Raw genomic sequence first — 15,313 nt, forward strand, 5'->3', positions numbered from 1 at the left:
CACCCTGGGAGTCGGGCACCTGAGGCCCTCTCATCAGTTCGGCCCCTCTCTGGCCTCCTCCGGGAACTGTCCTGGGAGAACGAGGCTCACATCAGCAGATGCCCAGGGCAAAAAGGAGGGGTGGTTATGGGGCTTCTGGCTTTGGGCAGTCAGGGGACCCAGGCCACAGGCCCTCTGCACACACTCCCAGCCCAGCCCTGGGCTTAGCATCTCCCCCACTGACTTTTTTTCTAAAGATTTTTTATTAAAAGGCAGAGAGACAAGGAGGTCTTCCATGCGCTGCTCCATTCCCCCAAAGGGCCACAATAGCTGGCACCAGGCCAGGTCAAGGCCAGCAGCCAGGAACTCCATCTGGGTCTCCCAAGCGGGTGGCAGGAAACCAAGCACTCGGGCCATCCTGTGCTGCCTCCCAAGGACATCAGCAGAGAGCTGGAGCAGAAGCGGAAGCCGGACTCCATCCCAGGCACGTCCATATGGGACGCAGGTGTCCCGAGCCATGGCGGCCTAAGCCATTGTGCCACGCCGCCTGCCCCTCACGGGCGTTTTGGCCTGTCCTGAGGCCCTGCCGGCCTCCTGGAAAGCCGGCAGCCCTGGGCCCAGGGAGATCACGCCCACCGCTGAGGGTCAAACTCTCACCCACCGGCCTTATCCCATGGGACCCCTGCAGCGCGAGCGAGGTATTATCACTGGTTTTGCAGCTAGAACACCGAGCCTCATGGGGATGAAACCACACAACAGCACAAAGAAGGTCCAGTCGCCCGGTAATCCCCAGGGGATTGGCTCCAGGACACCCCCACCCACTCAGGACACCAAACTCCAAGGCCTTACCCAAAACGGCACGCGAGACAGGCGTCTGGCACAGCAGCGAAGACGCTGCTCGGGAGGCCACATCCCTCTCACAGCGTCTGGCTTTGGGTCCCAGCTCCCCTTCCGGTTCCAGCTTCCTGATGATGTGCACCCCGGGAGCAGGTGATGCCCAAGCCCACGGGGCCCTGCCAGCCACGGGGGAGGCCTGGACTGAGTCTGCAGCTCCTGGCTTTGGCCTGGCCCAGTCCCAGCTGTCACAGCATTCGGATGGATTTGAGGATCTCTGCCTCTCTGTGACTCTGCCTTTCACATGGATAAAAATAAATAAGTAAAACAAATAAATAAATAAACAGGGTCGGCGCTGTGGCGTAGCAGGTAAAGTTACCGCCTGCAGTGCCAGCATCCCATATGGGCACTGGTTCAAGTCCCAGCTGCTCCACTTCCGATCCAGCTCTCTGCTATGGCCTGGGAAAGCAGTGGAAGATGGCCCAAGTGCTTCAGCCCCTGCACTCACGTGGGAGACCTGGAAGAAGCTCCTGGCTCCAGGCTTCGGATCAGCCCAGCTCCGGCTGTTGGGAGTGAACCAGTGGATGGAAGACCCCAATCTCCCTCCCTCTCTCTCTCTCTCTCTCTCTCTCTGCCTTTGCCTCTCTGTAACTCTGCTTTTCAAATAAATCTTTAAAAAAATTTAACAATAGGGGCCGGTGCTGTGGCTCACTTGGTTAACCCTCCACCTGCGGCGCTGGTATCCCATATGGGCGCCGGGCTCTAGTCCCGGTTGCTCCTCTTCCAGTCCAGCTCTCTGCTGTGGCCTGGGAGGGCAGTGGAGGATGGGCCAGGTGCTTGGGCCCTGCACCCGCATGGGGGACTAGGAGAAGCTCCTGCCTCCTGCCTTCGGATCAGCACAGCGCCGGCCATGGCAGCCATTTGGGGAGCGAACCAATGGAAGGAAGACCTTTCCCTCTGTCTCTCTCTCTCTCTCTGACTGTCTATAACTCTACCTATCAAATAATAAAAAATAAAAAAAGTTATTTGAAAAATTTAACAATAAGAATATTTGCATATAACTGGGCCGGCGCCACAGCTCACTAGGCTAATCCTCCGCCTTGTGGTGCCGGCACACCGGGTTCTAGTCCCAATTGGGGCGCTGGATTCTGTCTTGGTTGCCCCTCTTCCAGGCCAGCTCTCTGCTGTGGCCAGGGAGTACAGTGGAGGATGGCCCAAGTGCTTGGGCCCTGCACCCCATGGGAGACCAGGAGAAGCACTTGGCTTCTGCCTTCGGATCAGCGCGGTGTGCCGGCCACGGCGGCCATTGGAGGGTGAACCAACGGCAAAGGAAGACTTTTCTATCTCTCTCTCTCTCATTGTCCACTCTGCCTGTCAAAAAATAAAAAATATATATATTTGCATATAACCTACACACGTCCTCCCATAGACTGTAAGTCATTGCTAATGACTTATGATGCCTAGCACGTGTAAATGCCACGTAGAGTTGTCACGCTATGTTGCTTAGGGAATCATGGCAGGGAAAAACAGCCAGTACAGGCGCGGGTTTTTTTCCATCTGCCGGTGGCTGGATCTGTGGACGCAGACGCTGAGGACCCGGAGGGCTGGCTGCACTCACCACCCAGGGGTGCCCCTTTCCGGGGCCTCTTTCCGGGGCCGAGCAGCAGAGCCCAGGTTCTGGCTGCTGTGCCACTGCCCCCCCCCCCCAGCTCCCTGCTCCCTGGTTCTCCAGGAGCAGGGATGGCCAGCCTGGCTCGGCTTGGCTGGGGTTCCGCACAGTCTATGCTGCCCCCCTCGGGGCTCCTGGGTGCTCAGTGGGCAGCCCTGGAGGAGGCCCACGCAGGGGAGGAGAGTGGCACCCGCTCAGGGCTGAAATGCAGTCTGCCTTGGGGAAGAAGGAGCCCTTGGATGGGGAGTCCAGGAGACCAGGGACCAACCACCCCAGGGCTAGGGAACCCCCAGCAGTCACCGCACTGACCCACCCTAGCCTCAGTGTGAACTGGAGAGAGGAAGGCCAGCCTGGCGGGGAGCCCAGCCCACGGGTGGGAGAAGGCACGGGTGGGAGACGCTGCTCCACCTTCTACCTCCACTCCTCACAACACCGCAGGACCCCTCACGCCCGTGGTTCCGGGCTAGGCTGGACCCAGAACCGGGGTGGATCCCGGTTCCAAGGCCCATAAACTGGGCGTCCTTGGGCAAGCGAATCAACACTGGCCGTCCACTTCGCCGGCTGAGAAATGGGCTTATAGCAGGAACCGCGTCCGAGGGAGCAATCGCGCTGCCCTGGTGCCTGGCCGCAGGCCGGTAGCCTCCGAGCACCGCCCCCGGGCTCCACCGGACTTCGGCGGGCACCCTCTCCCCCCGGGCGCACCAGTGGCACCCGGAGGCCCCGAGAAGAGAAGCCGAACGAGTCGCCGGCACCCGGACCCCTCCCAGCCCAGGCCTCCCGCTCACGCCGCCCCTGCCCAGGCGACCCCGGGTCCAGCCCGCCCGCCTCGGCCCCTGCCCGGCCGCCGCGCCCTCACCCTCCGGCTTCGCATCGCCCTTCGCTGATGCCAGGAGCAGCCAGCCCAGCTGGGCCAGGAGCAGGAGGGGCCGCATGGCCGGGGCCTGGGGACGCTCGGCGGCTCGGCGGCGCTCGCGGGACTGGAAACTTGGCGACGCGGCCGGCGGGGCCGCTGCCACGCACGGGGCCCGCCCCGGGGGCGGTGCGTCCCCGCCCCCGCCCCTCCCCGAGCCCCTGCCCGCCGGGGAGGGTTTTCCTGCGGGTGCGCGCGGAGCCCGGGGCGCGCGGAGGGCGAGGTTCTGAGACCCCGGTGCCCGGCCCGGGCTTGGCGGCTTCGGGAGCCGGGAGCCGCGGGCGGATCCCCCGAGAAGCGGGGCTGCTCGCTCCTCTGCTCCGCGGGTCTTGTCCGGGTTGGCGACGTTGCCGGTAGCGCTTAGGACAGCCTGGGACGGGCCCCCAGGAAGCCAGGCCCCTGTGAGCGCGTTGGTGGGGCGGGAATCTCAGCCTGGAATGGGCCAGGGTGGGCACGGTGTGCTCAGAGCCCTCCACCTTTTCCAAACAGTGCATCTGCACCCCCAGCCCCAATGAGGGAGCCAGTTAATCCGCCTTTATCCCTGGAGGCAAACTGCGGGGCCCCAGGTTCATGGTTAACGAGTAAAATCAGGGGCGACCGTGTGTAGGGCCCCTTCCCAGGTGCGCAGAGCCCAACAAAATTCCAGGGACCCTGGAGCAAGGGGGCCCCCACCGAAGTCAGCGGGAGCATCCCGGGCTGGACAGAAGCCCTCCCTTCTCAGGAAGACACCCTCGGACAGGAACCCCTGCCTCTCTCCAGCACAGCGAGGCTCTGGCGTGGTGGGTGGGGGGCGCAACTGGGGTGGGGGCGGCTCCTGTACAGGGGACCCCCTGGAAGGGGATGGCACAGATGTCACAAACAACCGGGGCAGGCGGGGGGGGGGGCAGGGACAGGGAAGTCAGCAGCACGCAGGGTCAGCCGGGCAGGACGCTGACCCCAGCACTGGCTGCCCAGTGGCCCTGCTCGGTGAATATGCCATTGTCCCAGCAGACCGGCATAGAGACGCTATCTCTTACAGCCAGAGGTTCACATGGATTTTCCAGGCTGTGGGATTTTTTAAATATCTATAAACTTATACTGAACGATTTCTAGGTAGTTTGATTTTCTTATTTCTACTTTTTTTTTTTCGCAATGAATATTCTCTATTTGTACAATTCCAACAAAACCAACACTTTTTTTTTTCCAAAGATTTATTTATTTGAAAGGCGGACTTACAGAGAGAGGAGAGACAGTGAGAGGAGTCTTCCATCCACTGGTGCACTCCCCAAATGGGGACTGGGCCAGGTCAAAGCCAGGGGCCAGGAACTTCATCCAGCTCTCCCACGTGGGTGCAGGGGTCCAAGGACTTGGGCCGTCCTCTGCTGCTTTCCCAAGCACATCATCAGGGAGCTGGACAGAATTAGAGCAGCCAGGACTTGAACCAGCGCTCATATGGGATGCTGGCACCTTGGACCGTGGCTTAACCGCTGTGCCACAATGCTGGCCCCAACGCATGTTACTTTTAGGAGAGAGGGACACTCTCTGGGAACGTGGAGATGGCCTGGTTGCACAGAGTTTTGCTGAGTGCAGATGGCGGCAGCGAGGCCCAGAGGGACCTACAGCAAGCTCCAGGCAGACGGCAAGCAAAGGGAAGAGGCAAGAGGCGTGGGTGGAATCCAGGGCTCTGCCTCTCCCCTGAGGCCCGCAGCTGGGAATCCCTGCAGCTGGGGACAGCACTCGGGCCAGAAGGCACCGGATGTTTTGGATCCGGGAGGATACAGATGAAGGTTCCAGACCTTGGGAGCAGGAAACGCGGGGATGAGTAGAGGCGGTGCTGGCTGGTCCCGTCGTCCACGCGCTCCTCGGGTCACGCTCGGTGTTGCCACCATGCGTGAACTGGGGAAACTGGGGCTCGGAGAAGTGGAGGTGCTGTGGGCGGCGGTGAGGGGAGCAGCCTTGGACTCCAGCGCTGACGCCCCTCTTGCTGGAATGGAGGAAACCGCCGAATCGCGGTGACAAACTGCAGATAGGAAAAAAAAAATACAAAAACCTGGGCTATGAGGCTGCGAGGGCCCAAGTCCCCCGAGGAAGACCAAGGATTCACTCGGGCACTGCCTGCCCCTCTGCCCCTTCTGTATCTGTTTCTGTTCCCTCCGTTCCCTTCCGGCCGCGCTTCTTCCAGAAGGAGGGGCCTGTCTCTTTAACCAGCAGTGGCTGCCTCCCAGATGTTACTCCTGCTACTCCAGCTACGTGCTACACGTGCTGGGGACAGTTAAAGGCGCAGGACTCGCTGGACTGGGAGGTACTGGAAGACCCGGCCAGAGGAGGCCCCGGGGTGGGGGAGAGGGAGCAGCCTCCAGCGACCCGCCCCTCGCCCCGCCCCTCAGCTTTTCTCACCTGCTTTTTCCGATTTACTTTTGTTGGTCACAGAAGAGCAGTGGCCTCAGGGTATTCAGGCTACTCCTTTAATTTAAAAAAGTAAGAGTGGGGCCAGCACTGTGGTGTAGGGGGTACAGCCGAAGCCTGCAGTGCCAGCATCCCATATGGGCACCAATTCGAGTCCACCAGCTGCTCCATTTCTGATTCAGCTCCCTGCTGTAGCCTGGGAAAGCAGTAGAAGATGGCCCAAGTGCTTGGGCCCCTGCACCTGCATAGGAGACCCAGAAGAAGCTCCTGGCTCCTGGCTTCGGATCAGTGCAGCTCCGGCCGTTTCGGCCAACTGGGAAGTGAACCAGTGGATGGAAGACCTCTCTCTCTCTCTCTCTCTCTCTCTCTCTGACTCTCTCTCTCTCTCTCTCTCTGACTCTGTGTGTGTGTGTGTGTGTGTAACTTTGACTTTCAAATAAATAAATAAATGTTTTTTAAAAACCTAAGATCCAGCCAGCGCCGTGGCTCACTAGGCTAATCCTCCGCCTAGCGGCGCCGGCACACCGGGTTCTAGTCCCGGTCGGGGCGCCGGATTCTGTCCCGGTTACCCCTCTTCCAGGCCAGCTCTCTGCTGTGGCCCAGGAATACAGTGGAGGATGGCCCAAGTACTTGGGCCCTGCACCCCATGGGAGACCAGGATAAAGCACCTGGCTCCTGGCTCCTGGCTCCTGCCATCGGATCAGCGCGGTGTGCCGGCCACAGCGCGCTGGCCGCGGCGGCCATTGGAGGGTGAACCAATGGCAAAGGAAGACCTTTCTCTCTGTCTCTCTCTCTCTCTCACTGTCCACTCTGCCTGTGGAAAAAAAAAAAAAAACCTAAGATCCAAGAATATATCATGATGCTACAATTTCTGTGACAAAAAAATATATATATGTAGATATTCATACGAGGGTGCTTCAGAAAGTTCATAGAAGATACACTTTTTAAAAATATTTTTATTTACTTACTTGAAAGTTTGAGTTACACAGAGAGAAAAGGAGAGAGAGAGAGAGAGAGAGAGAGAGACGTCTTCCATCTGCTGGTTCACTCCCAAAATGGCCACAACAGCTGGAGCTGTGCTGATCCGAAGCCAGGAGCCAGGAGCTTCTTCCAGGTCTCCCACATGGGTGCAGGGGCCCAAGCACTTGGGCCATCCTCCACTGCTTTCCCAGGCCATAGCAGAGAGCTGGATCGGAAATGAAGCAGCCGGGACTCAATATGCCCATATGGGATGCTGGCACTGCAGGCGGCAGCTTTACCTGCTACGCCACAGCACCAGCCCCTAGAAGATATAATCAAAATACGTTTATTTCAATGCAAAAAATTTTGAAGGAGTTTTCAAAAAGGTCATGGAAAATGCATATTTATGAAAAAGCCATGCATGGATTTCAAAATATTTGTGCACCAAAAGAAACTTAATTCCATTCTCCATGACCTTTTTGAAGATTTATGTATCTGGAAGCAAACTGGGTCCTCCAGGAAGGAGCAGGACTTACTGGGCACCTGGTGCCCTTTTGTGCTTTTTAAAGGTTACATTTTTCATGTTAATTCATTTATCATTATTTATTTGAAAGGCAGAATGACCGAGAGAGAAGGCAGAGATTTTCCATCCGCTGCCCCAAATGATGGCAACAGCCAGGGCTGGGCCAGGCTGAAGCCGGGAGCCAGGAACCAGCTGAGCTTTTTAAAATTTTTTCTGGTCGCCCCCGTTTCCCAGCTGGGATAGAGGCTGTCCCTACACTCTGCCTCCCAAACACCTCTGGCCCCATGAAGGCCATGGACGGGCCGGTGGCTTTGTAAGTGTAGACCGTGGGGTGGGGTGTGTGAGTTCCTAATGAGATGCAGACTGTGGGGTGGGGGGATGGGGCAGGATCACCTAGGCAGACGCCTCCTAAGGGGTTGGCTACTCACAGCCCCCAGTCTGTTCACAGCCCCAGGAAGCCCACCTGAAGTGACCCTGTAATTTCCAACAACCACGAGGCACCAGGATCATCCAGCCACCAAAGCAGAGACCCTCAGCCCCCAGCCTGGGCTCAGATGGAGCTTCCCCACCAGGGTACAACGCGTCTCTTGCGCTGAGAATTCACAATTACAGCCATTGTCAAGTGAGGTTGTGGCATCTTGATTAATAGGTCAGAACTCAGGGTGGACGCCCAGGAGATGGTGTCCTGGGCTGGACTTGTGTGTCCATCTGGTGTGCGTGCCGAGAGGGTCTGCAAGGGGTGTCAGCAGAACTCTCCAGGAAGTCCAGTTTCCGTGGCTCTGCTCTTTCTCCTCCCCTCCCCTCCCCTCTCCCTTCCCTTCCCTTCTTTTCCATACGAAGTTCTTTCGCAGTCAGGATCATCATTTTTACAGAAAAAAATTTTTTTAATCTCAGGGCTGCAGAATCCATCAATAGCAAACGGGGCCAAGCACGTGTTCGACTTGGCGGGCTCTCACGGAGGCTCCCAGCCGCCCCAGCTCCCGCACTCTGCTCGGGAAAACTCCCCACTTTCCTGGACACCCGCGGTCCAGCCCCGGGCGGCTCCGCGCTGTGGCTCCGCCCCCTCCTCTCCGCCCCGCCCCTTCCCCGCCCTCTTCACGCCCCTTTTTACATCTGTCGCAAAACACCAGGCAGCGCCTGACGGTTGGTGGCGTTTGACGGCCGGAGGCAACCGAGAAGGAGGAGGAAGCGGCGCTGGTGGCTTCCCTGACGCCTGTGGAGGAGGTCGGGGCGGGCGCCGCGGTCCCGGCCGAGGAGTGAGGCGCGGGCGGCCGGACCGGTGGGCTGGGCGGCGGGCCCGGCGGCCGCCCCCGCGCCGTCGCTCGCGCCTGGCGGCCCGATGTGGCTGCAGCAGCGGCTTAAGGGGCTGCCGGGACTGCTGTCGAGCAGCTGGGCCCGCCGCCTCCTCTGCCTGCTCGGCCTCCTGCTGCTGCTTCTGTGGTTCGCGGGCTCCGGGGCGCGGCGGGCGGCGGGCGGCCTGCACCTGCCGTCCTGGGCCCGCGGCGAGCCGGGCGCCGCCGAGCCCTCCGCCTGCCTGGAGGCGGCCACCCGCGCCTGGCGCGGCCTGCGGGAGCGAGGCGAGGCCGTCCCGCTGGGCCCTGGGGTGCCGGCGCTGGTGGCCAACGGCTTTCTGGCCCTGGACGTGAACGCCAACCGGCTGTGGGTGACCCCCGGGGAGCGGGAGCCCGCCGTGGCGCCGGACTTCGTGCCCTTCGTGCAGCTGCGCCCGCTGAGCGCGGTGGCCGAGGCGGGGGAGGCGGTGCTGCTGCCGCGGGAGGGCCTGCTGCGCCGCGTGCGGTGCCTGCAGCTGGGGACCCCAGGTTCCGGCCCCGCCGCCGCCGGCCCCGGGCCCGCCTCGGCCTCAGGCCTCGCCGCGGGGTCGGGCCGTGACTGCGTGCTGCTGCAAGAGGACTTCCTGGCGCACCGGGGCCGGCCCCACGTCTACCTGCAGCGCGTGCAGCTGCACAACCCCACGGAGCGCGTGGCCGCGCTGCAGACCGTGGGGCCCACGGCCGGGCCGGCCCCCAGGGGCCTCACCAGCACCCTGGAGAAGGTCGGAGACCATCAGTTCCTCCTCTACTCGGGCCGGGTCTCGCCTCTGCCCACGCGGCAGGTGCACCTGGTGGTGGTGGCCGCCAAGAAGCTGGTGAACCGGCTCCAGGTGGCCCCCAAGACGCAGCTGGACGAGACGGTGCTGTGGGTGGTGCACGTGTCCGGCCCCCTGAGCCCCCAGGTGCTCAAAAGCAGAGCGGCCAAGGAGCTCAAGGCCCTGCAGGACGCGGCGCGGAAGGAGATGCTGGAGCTGCTGGCGATGCCGGCGGCCGAGCTGCTGCGGGACCACCAGCGCCTCTGGGCCCAGCTGTTCAGCCCAGGTGAGGCTCTGCACCCCGGGGGGTCCCCCAGGCCCGGGAGGTGGCCTGCATTGGGTAGCAGCCGCTGGAGCGACCGCAGAGGGCGAAGGGGAGCCTAGTGGTGTGTCCCTGCTGGTGGGCCGGGGGTGGGCAGCGTTGAGGGGCAGTGGGTGGAGGGCGGAGCAGCAGGTGCCTCCCCAGGGCCTCTGCACCCCGCACCCTCCACCTGGTGACAGGCAGGGCTCCCTGCCCCGCGTGCCCTCACGGAGGCCGGAGCGTCTCCTGTTCCCGCCACGTGGAAGCTCCCTCAGAAGGCCCCGTCCGGGGTGAGAGGGCTTCGGTTTCCAGCCCCAGTGCGCGTTCCTGGACAAGTGTTTCTCAGATGTTTTGCCTGGGGCCGCTCTGCACCTGGCGTAGGCAGAGTGAACAGAACGAAGTTCCCGTTTCTGGTGCTTGCTTAGGCCACAGACATCAGGGAGACAAAAACGTACACAGGACAGCTTTGTAGATGAAAGCACTGTGGTGAGGAATGGGATGTGTGATGGAGGGGGACCAGTGGGAGGCGGGAGTGAGGCTGCCAGCGGGGGGGCGCCCCCCCCTGCCCGCCTCGGGATATCAGGGAGGCCTCTCGGAGGAGGAGCCCTCGGGCTGGGCCCTGAATGGCAGAAGCGGCCGTGTGGCCTGGGGGCCCGTGTGGGAGGCTCAGCCGGTGCGGCTGGCAGCCAGGAAGCGAGGGGAGGGCGACGGGCAGCGGGCAGCGAGGTCGGGCAGGGGGAGGTGAGGCCTTGTGCCCTTCCGAGGGCACTTCACAGAATTCCTGGAAAATGGAATTCAAAGGAGATATGTGCTTTGGTGTGAAGACTTGAAACCCGTGCCCAGGGCTGCCATGGATATGCGTTTTCCGTGAACTTTGTGAAGTCCTCTTGTCTGGACGGGAGGCGGGTCAGAGACCTAGTCAGAGTGTAGACTGCAGGGGGCGCAGTGGAGGCCATAAGGCGCTGGGCCCAGGTGGGTGTGGGGACAGCGAGAAGAGGGTGCATCTGGCGCTGTTGGACCTGCGGGACAACTCCTCAGCCTGGGGGCTCGAGCCCGGCCGAGGGGACACCTCAGGGAAGGCTGGACTGGGTCTGAAACCGTCCCGACCAGGTCAGGCTTGACACGCCTGTCGTGTCCAGGTGAGGGTGCTGGGCAGGCGAATTCATACAGATTTGGGAGACACCTGCCTGGTACCCAGCTTCCTCCGAATTGGGAGGCCGTTGGCCGCTGCAGGGCTAGGGGACAGCGGACATGGCCAGGGGCAGTGCTCCGGCCTGGGGGCCCGACTGTGGAGTCGGCGCTGTCTGTGTTCTTGGCCCGGGCAGGACGTTAGGTTTCAGGCTCAGGGCGGTCCTGTAGGACGAGCCGAGGGCTTTCTCCCCCGCTGCGGGGAGACTGGGGCTGCCGTCCCTCTGCTCCTGGTCTCTGTGTCACCCCCTCTGCCTCCCGGCGCCCGCTCCTTAACTGCAGCCTTCGTGTTGCTACAGGAGTGGAAATGAAGAAGATCACGGACGCCCACACGCCCTCCGGCCTGACCGTGAACTTGACCCTGTACTACATGCTCTCCTGCTCACCAGCCCCGCTGCTCAGCCCCTCCCTGAGCCACAGAGAGCGAGAGCAGATGGAGTCGACGCTCAACTACGAAGACCACTGCTTCAGCGGCCACGCCACCATGCACGCCGAGAACCTGTGGCCGGGGCAGCTGTCCTCGGTGCCGCAGATCCTGCAGCTGTCTGACCTGTGGCGGCTCACCCTGCAGAAGCGCGGCTGCAAGGGGCTGGTGAGGGCGGGCGCCCCGGGCATCCTGCAGGGCATGGTACTGAGCTTCGGGGGGCTGCAGTTCACGGAGAACCACCTGCAGTTCCAAGCCGACCCCGACGTGCTGCACAACAGCTACGCCTTGCACGGCATCCGCTACAAGGACGACCACATCGACCTGGCCGTGCTCGCCGACGCCGAGGGCAAGCCCTACCTGCACGTGGCCGTGGAGCCCCGCGGCCAGCCCGGCAAGATCTACGCCTGCGAGGCGGGCTGCCTGGACGAGCCCGTGGAGCTGACCTCCGTGCCGGGCGGCCACACGTTCTCGGTCATGGTGACGCAGCCCATCACGCCGCTGCTGTATATCTCCACCGACCTCACGCACCTGCAGGACCTGCGGCACACGCTGCACCTCAAGGCCATCCTGGCCCACGACGAGCACATGGCCCAGCAGGACCCCGGGCTGCCCTTCCTCTTCTGGTTCAGCGTGGCGTCCCTCATCACCCTCTTCCACCTCTTCCTCTTCAAGCTCATCTACAACGAGTACTGCGGGCCTGGAGCCAGGCCCCTCTTCAGGAGCAAGGTAGGCCTGCGTGCTGCCCGGGCCTGGGCCGGGAGTGGCCTGGTCAGGTGGGGGTGGAGACCTGGCCGGAGTGGCCTCGAACCCAGAGAGCAGCGAGTGTGTTTGGAGAGGGAGAGGAAGTTAGACAGTGGCCTCCCCCGGGCAGGTGTGGGGTCCGTCACTCGGGGTGCCCATGGCCCGTGTCAGGGTGCCTGGTGTGAGTCCCGGCTCCACTCCCAGTGCCAGCTTCCTGCTAAGGCAGCAGGTGACGGCTCGAGTGCTTGGGTCCCCGCCACACACGTGGAGATCCGGATGGAGTTCCTGGCGCGCAGCTTCTGTCTGGGCCAGCCGTGGCTGTTGTGGGCATTTGGAGAGTGAACCATTGGGTGGCAGCCCTCTCTGTCTCTGTATCTGTCTCTCTCTACTGTTTCTTTACCTTTCAAATAAAGAAAGGAAATTTAAAAGATCAGAGAAAAGAAAGTGGACCCCCCCAGGGGGGATCCCAAGGAAGGGGCGGCTGTGGAAATCCAGTTGTGATGCGGCGAGGCCAGTTCCCTGCCACGCCTCGCCCCCCACCCCCACCCCGGAATCTCAGGACTTAGGCCTCTGTGTGAGCTGCTGTGGGGCCCACCGCCCCAAGGACCTGCCCGTGGGGCTCAGTCAGTCCCCTTGTGGCCTAGCTGGACGCGGTCCCCTTATCGGTTGCGGGCGTTTGTCCCGGCAGCGCAGGACAACAGGACAACACCATTCCCCTCCTGGCTCCCAGAACACCTTTGCCCCCAGTTCTGGTGAGACTGTGCCCCGGGAGCTGCCGGGCCGGGCTGCCTGCGGTGGGAGCAGCCACTCCTCTGTGCCGGCTTCTCAGGAGAAAGGCCAGGCCAGCCTGCAGCAAGTGTTTCCGAAGGGGCGGAGCTGTTCCCTCCTCTCCCCTCCCCGCGCTCAGCCCTGCACCCTCACCCCCACCCCCTGCCCAGCGCAGCTACAGGCGCCTTGGGGCCTCCGGGTTCTAGTTTCTGGCCCCAGGCCGGGCCCTGGAAAAGGAGACAGGGCGCTGATGCAGCAGCCTGTAGCCCTGGCGGGCTCCGTGGGGCAGGCTGCTGCTCCCCCTGGGCGGGGCTTCTCTGCTCTTCCCGCTCTGCGTGCCCCTTTGTTCCCCACACAGGTGGGGACACAGCCACACCGCTGTCACGGGCCACGGAGCCTGGTGATCCGAGCCCGAGGCCGGGGCAGAGCCCAGGTGGGGGCGCCAGGGCCGTCTCCGCGTTGATATTTCCGTGGCCTGCGCAGGCGTGGCGGTGAACTTGACAGCCTGTTTTGTCGCCCGCACAGGAAGATCCCAGCGTGTGAGGGAGGCGACAGCCCTGCTTCCGGCTGCCATTTGCACAGGCGCCCGGCCCGCGCGCCCTGCTGCTGCGAGCACCCACCCTTTGTGCCTTGTTGGGGGAGCCCAGGGACGCAGACGCGTGCGGAGACTCGAGTTAGCTGCGGAAGGAAGGACGCGGGAGTGGGGGAGGGCCGGTGGCTTTTGTACGCTTTCCACTCAATAAAATGAACCCATGTGGAAAATACTTGAAATTGAACTCACTCCTTCCACGCCCCCTGGCTTCTGTCCCGGAAGCAGACCTCTGAAAGGCTCCTGGGAGCCACGGTGTCTCTTCCTAATTTAACGTGTTCTTTCTTGGATGAACTTCTAATTTATTTTGTTGATGTCACGGGGGGGGTGCTGGCAGGGACGCCTCCTCCGAGGCCCTGTGGTCCTGAGGCCGGGGTGGGGGTGTCCCGCTGGGGCCCCCTCCCCGCTACCCGCCGCGGCTGCTGACATGAGCCTGTGGGGGCCGTGGGTTTGTACTGCGGGGCTTTGGGGGAGCTGTTGAACTTTCTGGTGATTGATGATTGTTGGGTTTTGAAATACCAAAGCTTTTTGTTCTGTTTTTAAATAAAGATCTGTCAAACTGCAAGACTGGGTGTGTGTGGTTGTCACGCCCCCTGCCCCGCCCCCAAGCCCAAGAGTTCCTGGAAGGGACCATTGCAGACAATGGCTCTTCCCGCAGCTTCTCCCCTTCTCCAAGGGGCCGGCCGGCTGTCTGGGCGCTGCTGGGAGGCCAGCTGTCGGGGCTGGGGAGGGCCCTGCTGCCCCCTCCCCCGTCCCTCCCTCACTGTGGCCGCCTCGCCCCCCATTGGCCGGCTGTTGGGGATTAAAATCCCAGTTTGAGGGGCCAGCATTATGGCGTAGCATATGGGCACCGGTTCCTGTCCCAGCTGCTCCACTTGTGATCCAGCTGCCTGCTAATGCCGGGAAGCGGCAGAGGGTGGCCCAGGTGTTTGGGCCCTGTCACCGTGTGGGAGACCCGCCCGGATGAAGCTCCTGGCTTCAGCCCGGCCCGGCCTAGGCCATTGTAGCCATCTGGGGAGTGAATCAGTGGATGGAAGAGCTCTGTAACTCCGATTTTCAAAACAAGAGAAAGATCCCAGTTTGAGAGGTGAGGAACCTGGACCTTGGGTGGTGAGTGATTCTGTCCAAGGTCACGCGTGGCTGTGGAGTGCAGGTGGGCTGGATACAGGAACAGGCCCCGCCCAGGCCCGCATCTGCCCCCCGGGGCGCCTCTGAGGAGGCAGGCACACTGGGAGCACTGCTTCCAGGCCGGCCCCTGGGACACATGCGATGCCGCAAGCCAGATGCTCTCGGTGCCAGCCAGGTCTGCGTGGCACCACTGGCAGCGCACAGGGAGCAAGGCGGGCACCAGGGGACACGAGCAGGCTTCATCCAGTGGCTGCCAGGGCCCAGGATCAGGTGTGGAAAGTGCAATGGCGCCCGAAAAGCCGGCTTGGAGACGGCTCCCTCCCTAGAAACCGCCCTGCAGCCTCTGTGCCCTGTGTCCCAGCCGCCTGCCCCCCCCCCGGCTGTTGCTATAGCAACCAGCTCCAGCTCCGCGCGGGGGTCAAGCAGCCTGTGCAGCCCCTGGCTGGCTCTGGCCCTTCCCACTCTTCTGCAGGAAGCGCTGCTTCTCTGGTCCCTGGGTGGGCGATTCCACGCCAGGGCCGCGCCCCACTCGCCCTTTGCTTTGCCTTCCCTCGCTGCTGTCCCCTCCCCCAGGCTGTAAACGCCTGCACACCTGAGGCCGGAGCTCAGGCTCTGCTTCCTGGCTCCCAGGCTGAAACACAGACCCTGGGCCCGTGGCTCCTCCGGAGAATTCTTCCGAGAGCAAACTGGCTTCTCCCGACGATGTTATGGGCTGAGAGCTTGTGTCCTCCCAAACGTCCCAGCTTGAAGTCCCGGTCCCCGGTGTTAGGAGGCGGGGTCTTTGGGAGGGGGCGGGGCCATGGGGTGGAGCCCCCACCCGTGGGG

At 62.4% G+C, this 15,313-nt stretch overlaps 2 protein-coding genes and 1 long non-coding RNA gene across 5 annotated transcripts in view; 1 reads left to right on the top strand and 2 right to left on the bottom strand.

The window, feature by feature from the left end:
- Positions 1-3,515, bottom strand: part of PLOD1 (procollagen-lysine,2-oxoglutarate 5-dioxygenase 1) — a 28,211-nt gene extending 24,696 nt beyond the window's left edge. The window contains exon 1 of one of the 2 annotated variants that reach the window (XM_002721515.6): positions 3,339-3,515. In XM_002721515.6, coding sequence (XP_002721561.4) covers positions 3,339-3,414 — 76 coding nt within the window. In that variant the 5' untranslated portion in view covers positions 3,415-3,515. Of the gene's footprint in view, positions 1-828; positions 1,226-3,338 lie in introns of those variants that run through there. The other variant, XM_089299294.1, reaches the window with a different exon arrangement.
- A 1,049-nt stretch (positions 3,516-4,564) lies between these two features.
- On the bottom strand, positions 4,565-5,547 carry LOC149125838 (uncharacterized). Its single transcript, XR_016210254.1, has 2 exons — positions 5,168-5,547; positions 4,565-4,781 (listed from the first exon to the last, which is right to left on the bottom strand). It is a non-coding gene; the product is annotated as an uncharacterized LOC149125838 (long non-coding RNA).
- Positions 5,548-8,413: 2,866 nt separating this feature from the next.
- Positions 8,414-13,925, top strand: KIAA2013 (KIAA2013 ortholog). Of its 2 annotated transcripts, XM_008275382.5 has the most exons (4): positions 8,424-9,632; positions 11,135-11,988; positions 13,130-13,204; positions 13,297-13,925. In XM_008275382.5, the coding sequence occupies exons 1-4, from the start codon at positions 8,600-8,602 to the stop codon at positions 13,312-13,314; spliced, it is 1,980 nt and encodes a 659-aa protein (XP_008273604.4). In that variant the 5' UTR covers positions 8,424-8,599; the 3' UTR covers positions 13,315-13,925. The 2 variants fall into 2 exon arrangements, with proteins under 2 accessions (XP_017193076.3, XP_008273604.4); XM_017337587.4 differs by lacking the exon at positions 13,130-13,204 and having other exon boundaries at positions 8,414-9,632.
- The last annotated feature ends 1,388 nt before the right edge of the window (positions 13,926-15,313 follow it).

Source organism: Oryctolagus cuniculus, chromosome 7 (genome assembly GCF_051225735.1).
Source record: "Oryctolagus cuniculus isolate XC-2025 breed Fujian yellow rabbit chromosome 7, ASM5122573v1, whole genome shotgun sequence".
Classification (NCBI taxonomy): domain Eukaryota; kingdom Metazoa; phylum Chordata; class Mammalia; order Lagomorpha; family Leporidae; genus Oryctolagus; species Oryctolagus cuniculus.

What these genes read in the sequence shown, in the direction of transcription:
- KIAA2013 (XM_008275382.5), top strand. Translation starts at nt 8,600, where the DNA reads ATGTGGCTGCAGCAGCGGCTTAAGGGGCTGCCGGGACTGCTGTCGAGC. An exon ending in GGCCCAGCTGTTCAGCCCAG is followed by an intron (nt 9,633 to 11,134) that starts GTGAGGCTCTGC and finishes GTGTTGCTACAG; the next exon opens with GAGTGGAAATGAAGAAGATC. An exon ending in GGCCCCTCTTCAGGAGCAAG is followed by an intron (nt 11,989 to 13,129) that starts GTAGGCCTGCGT and finishes TTCCCCACACAG; the next exon opens with GTGGGGACACAGCCACACCG.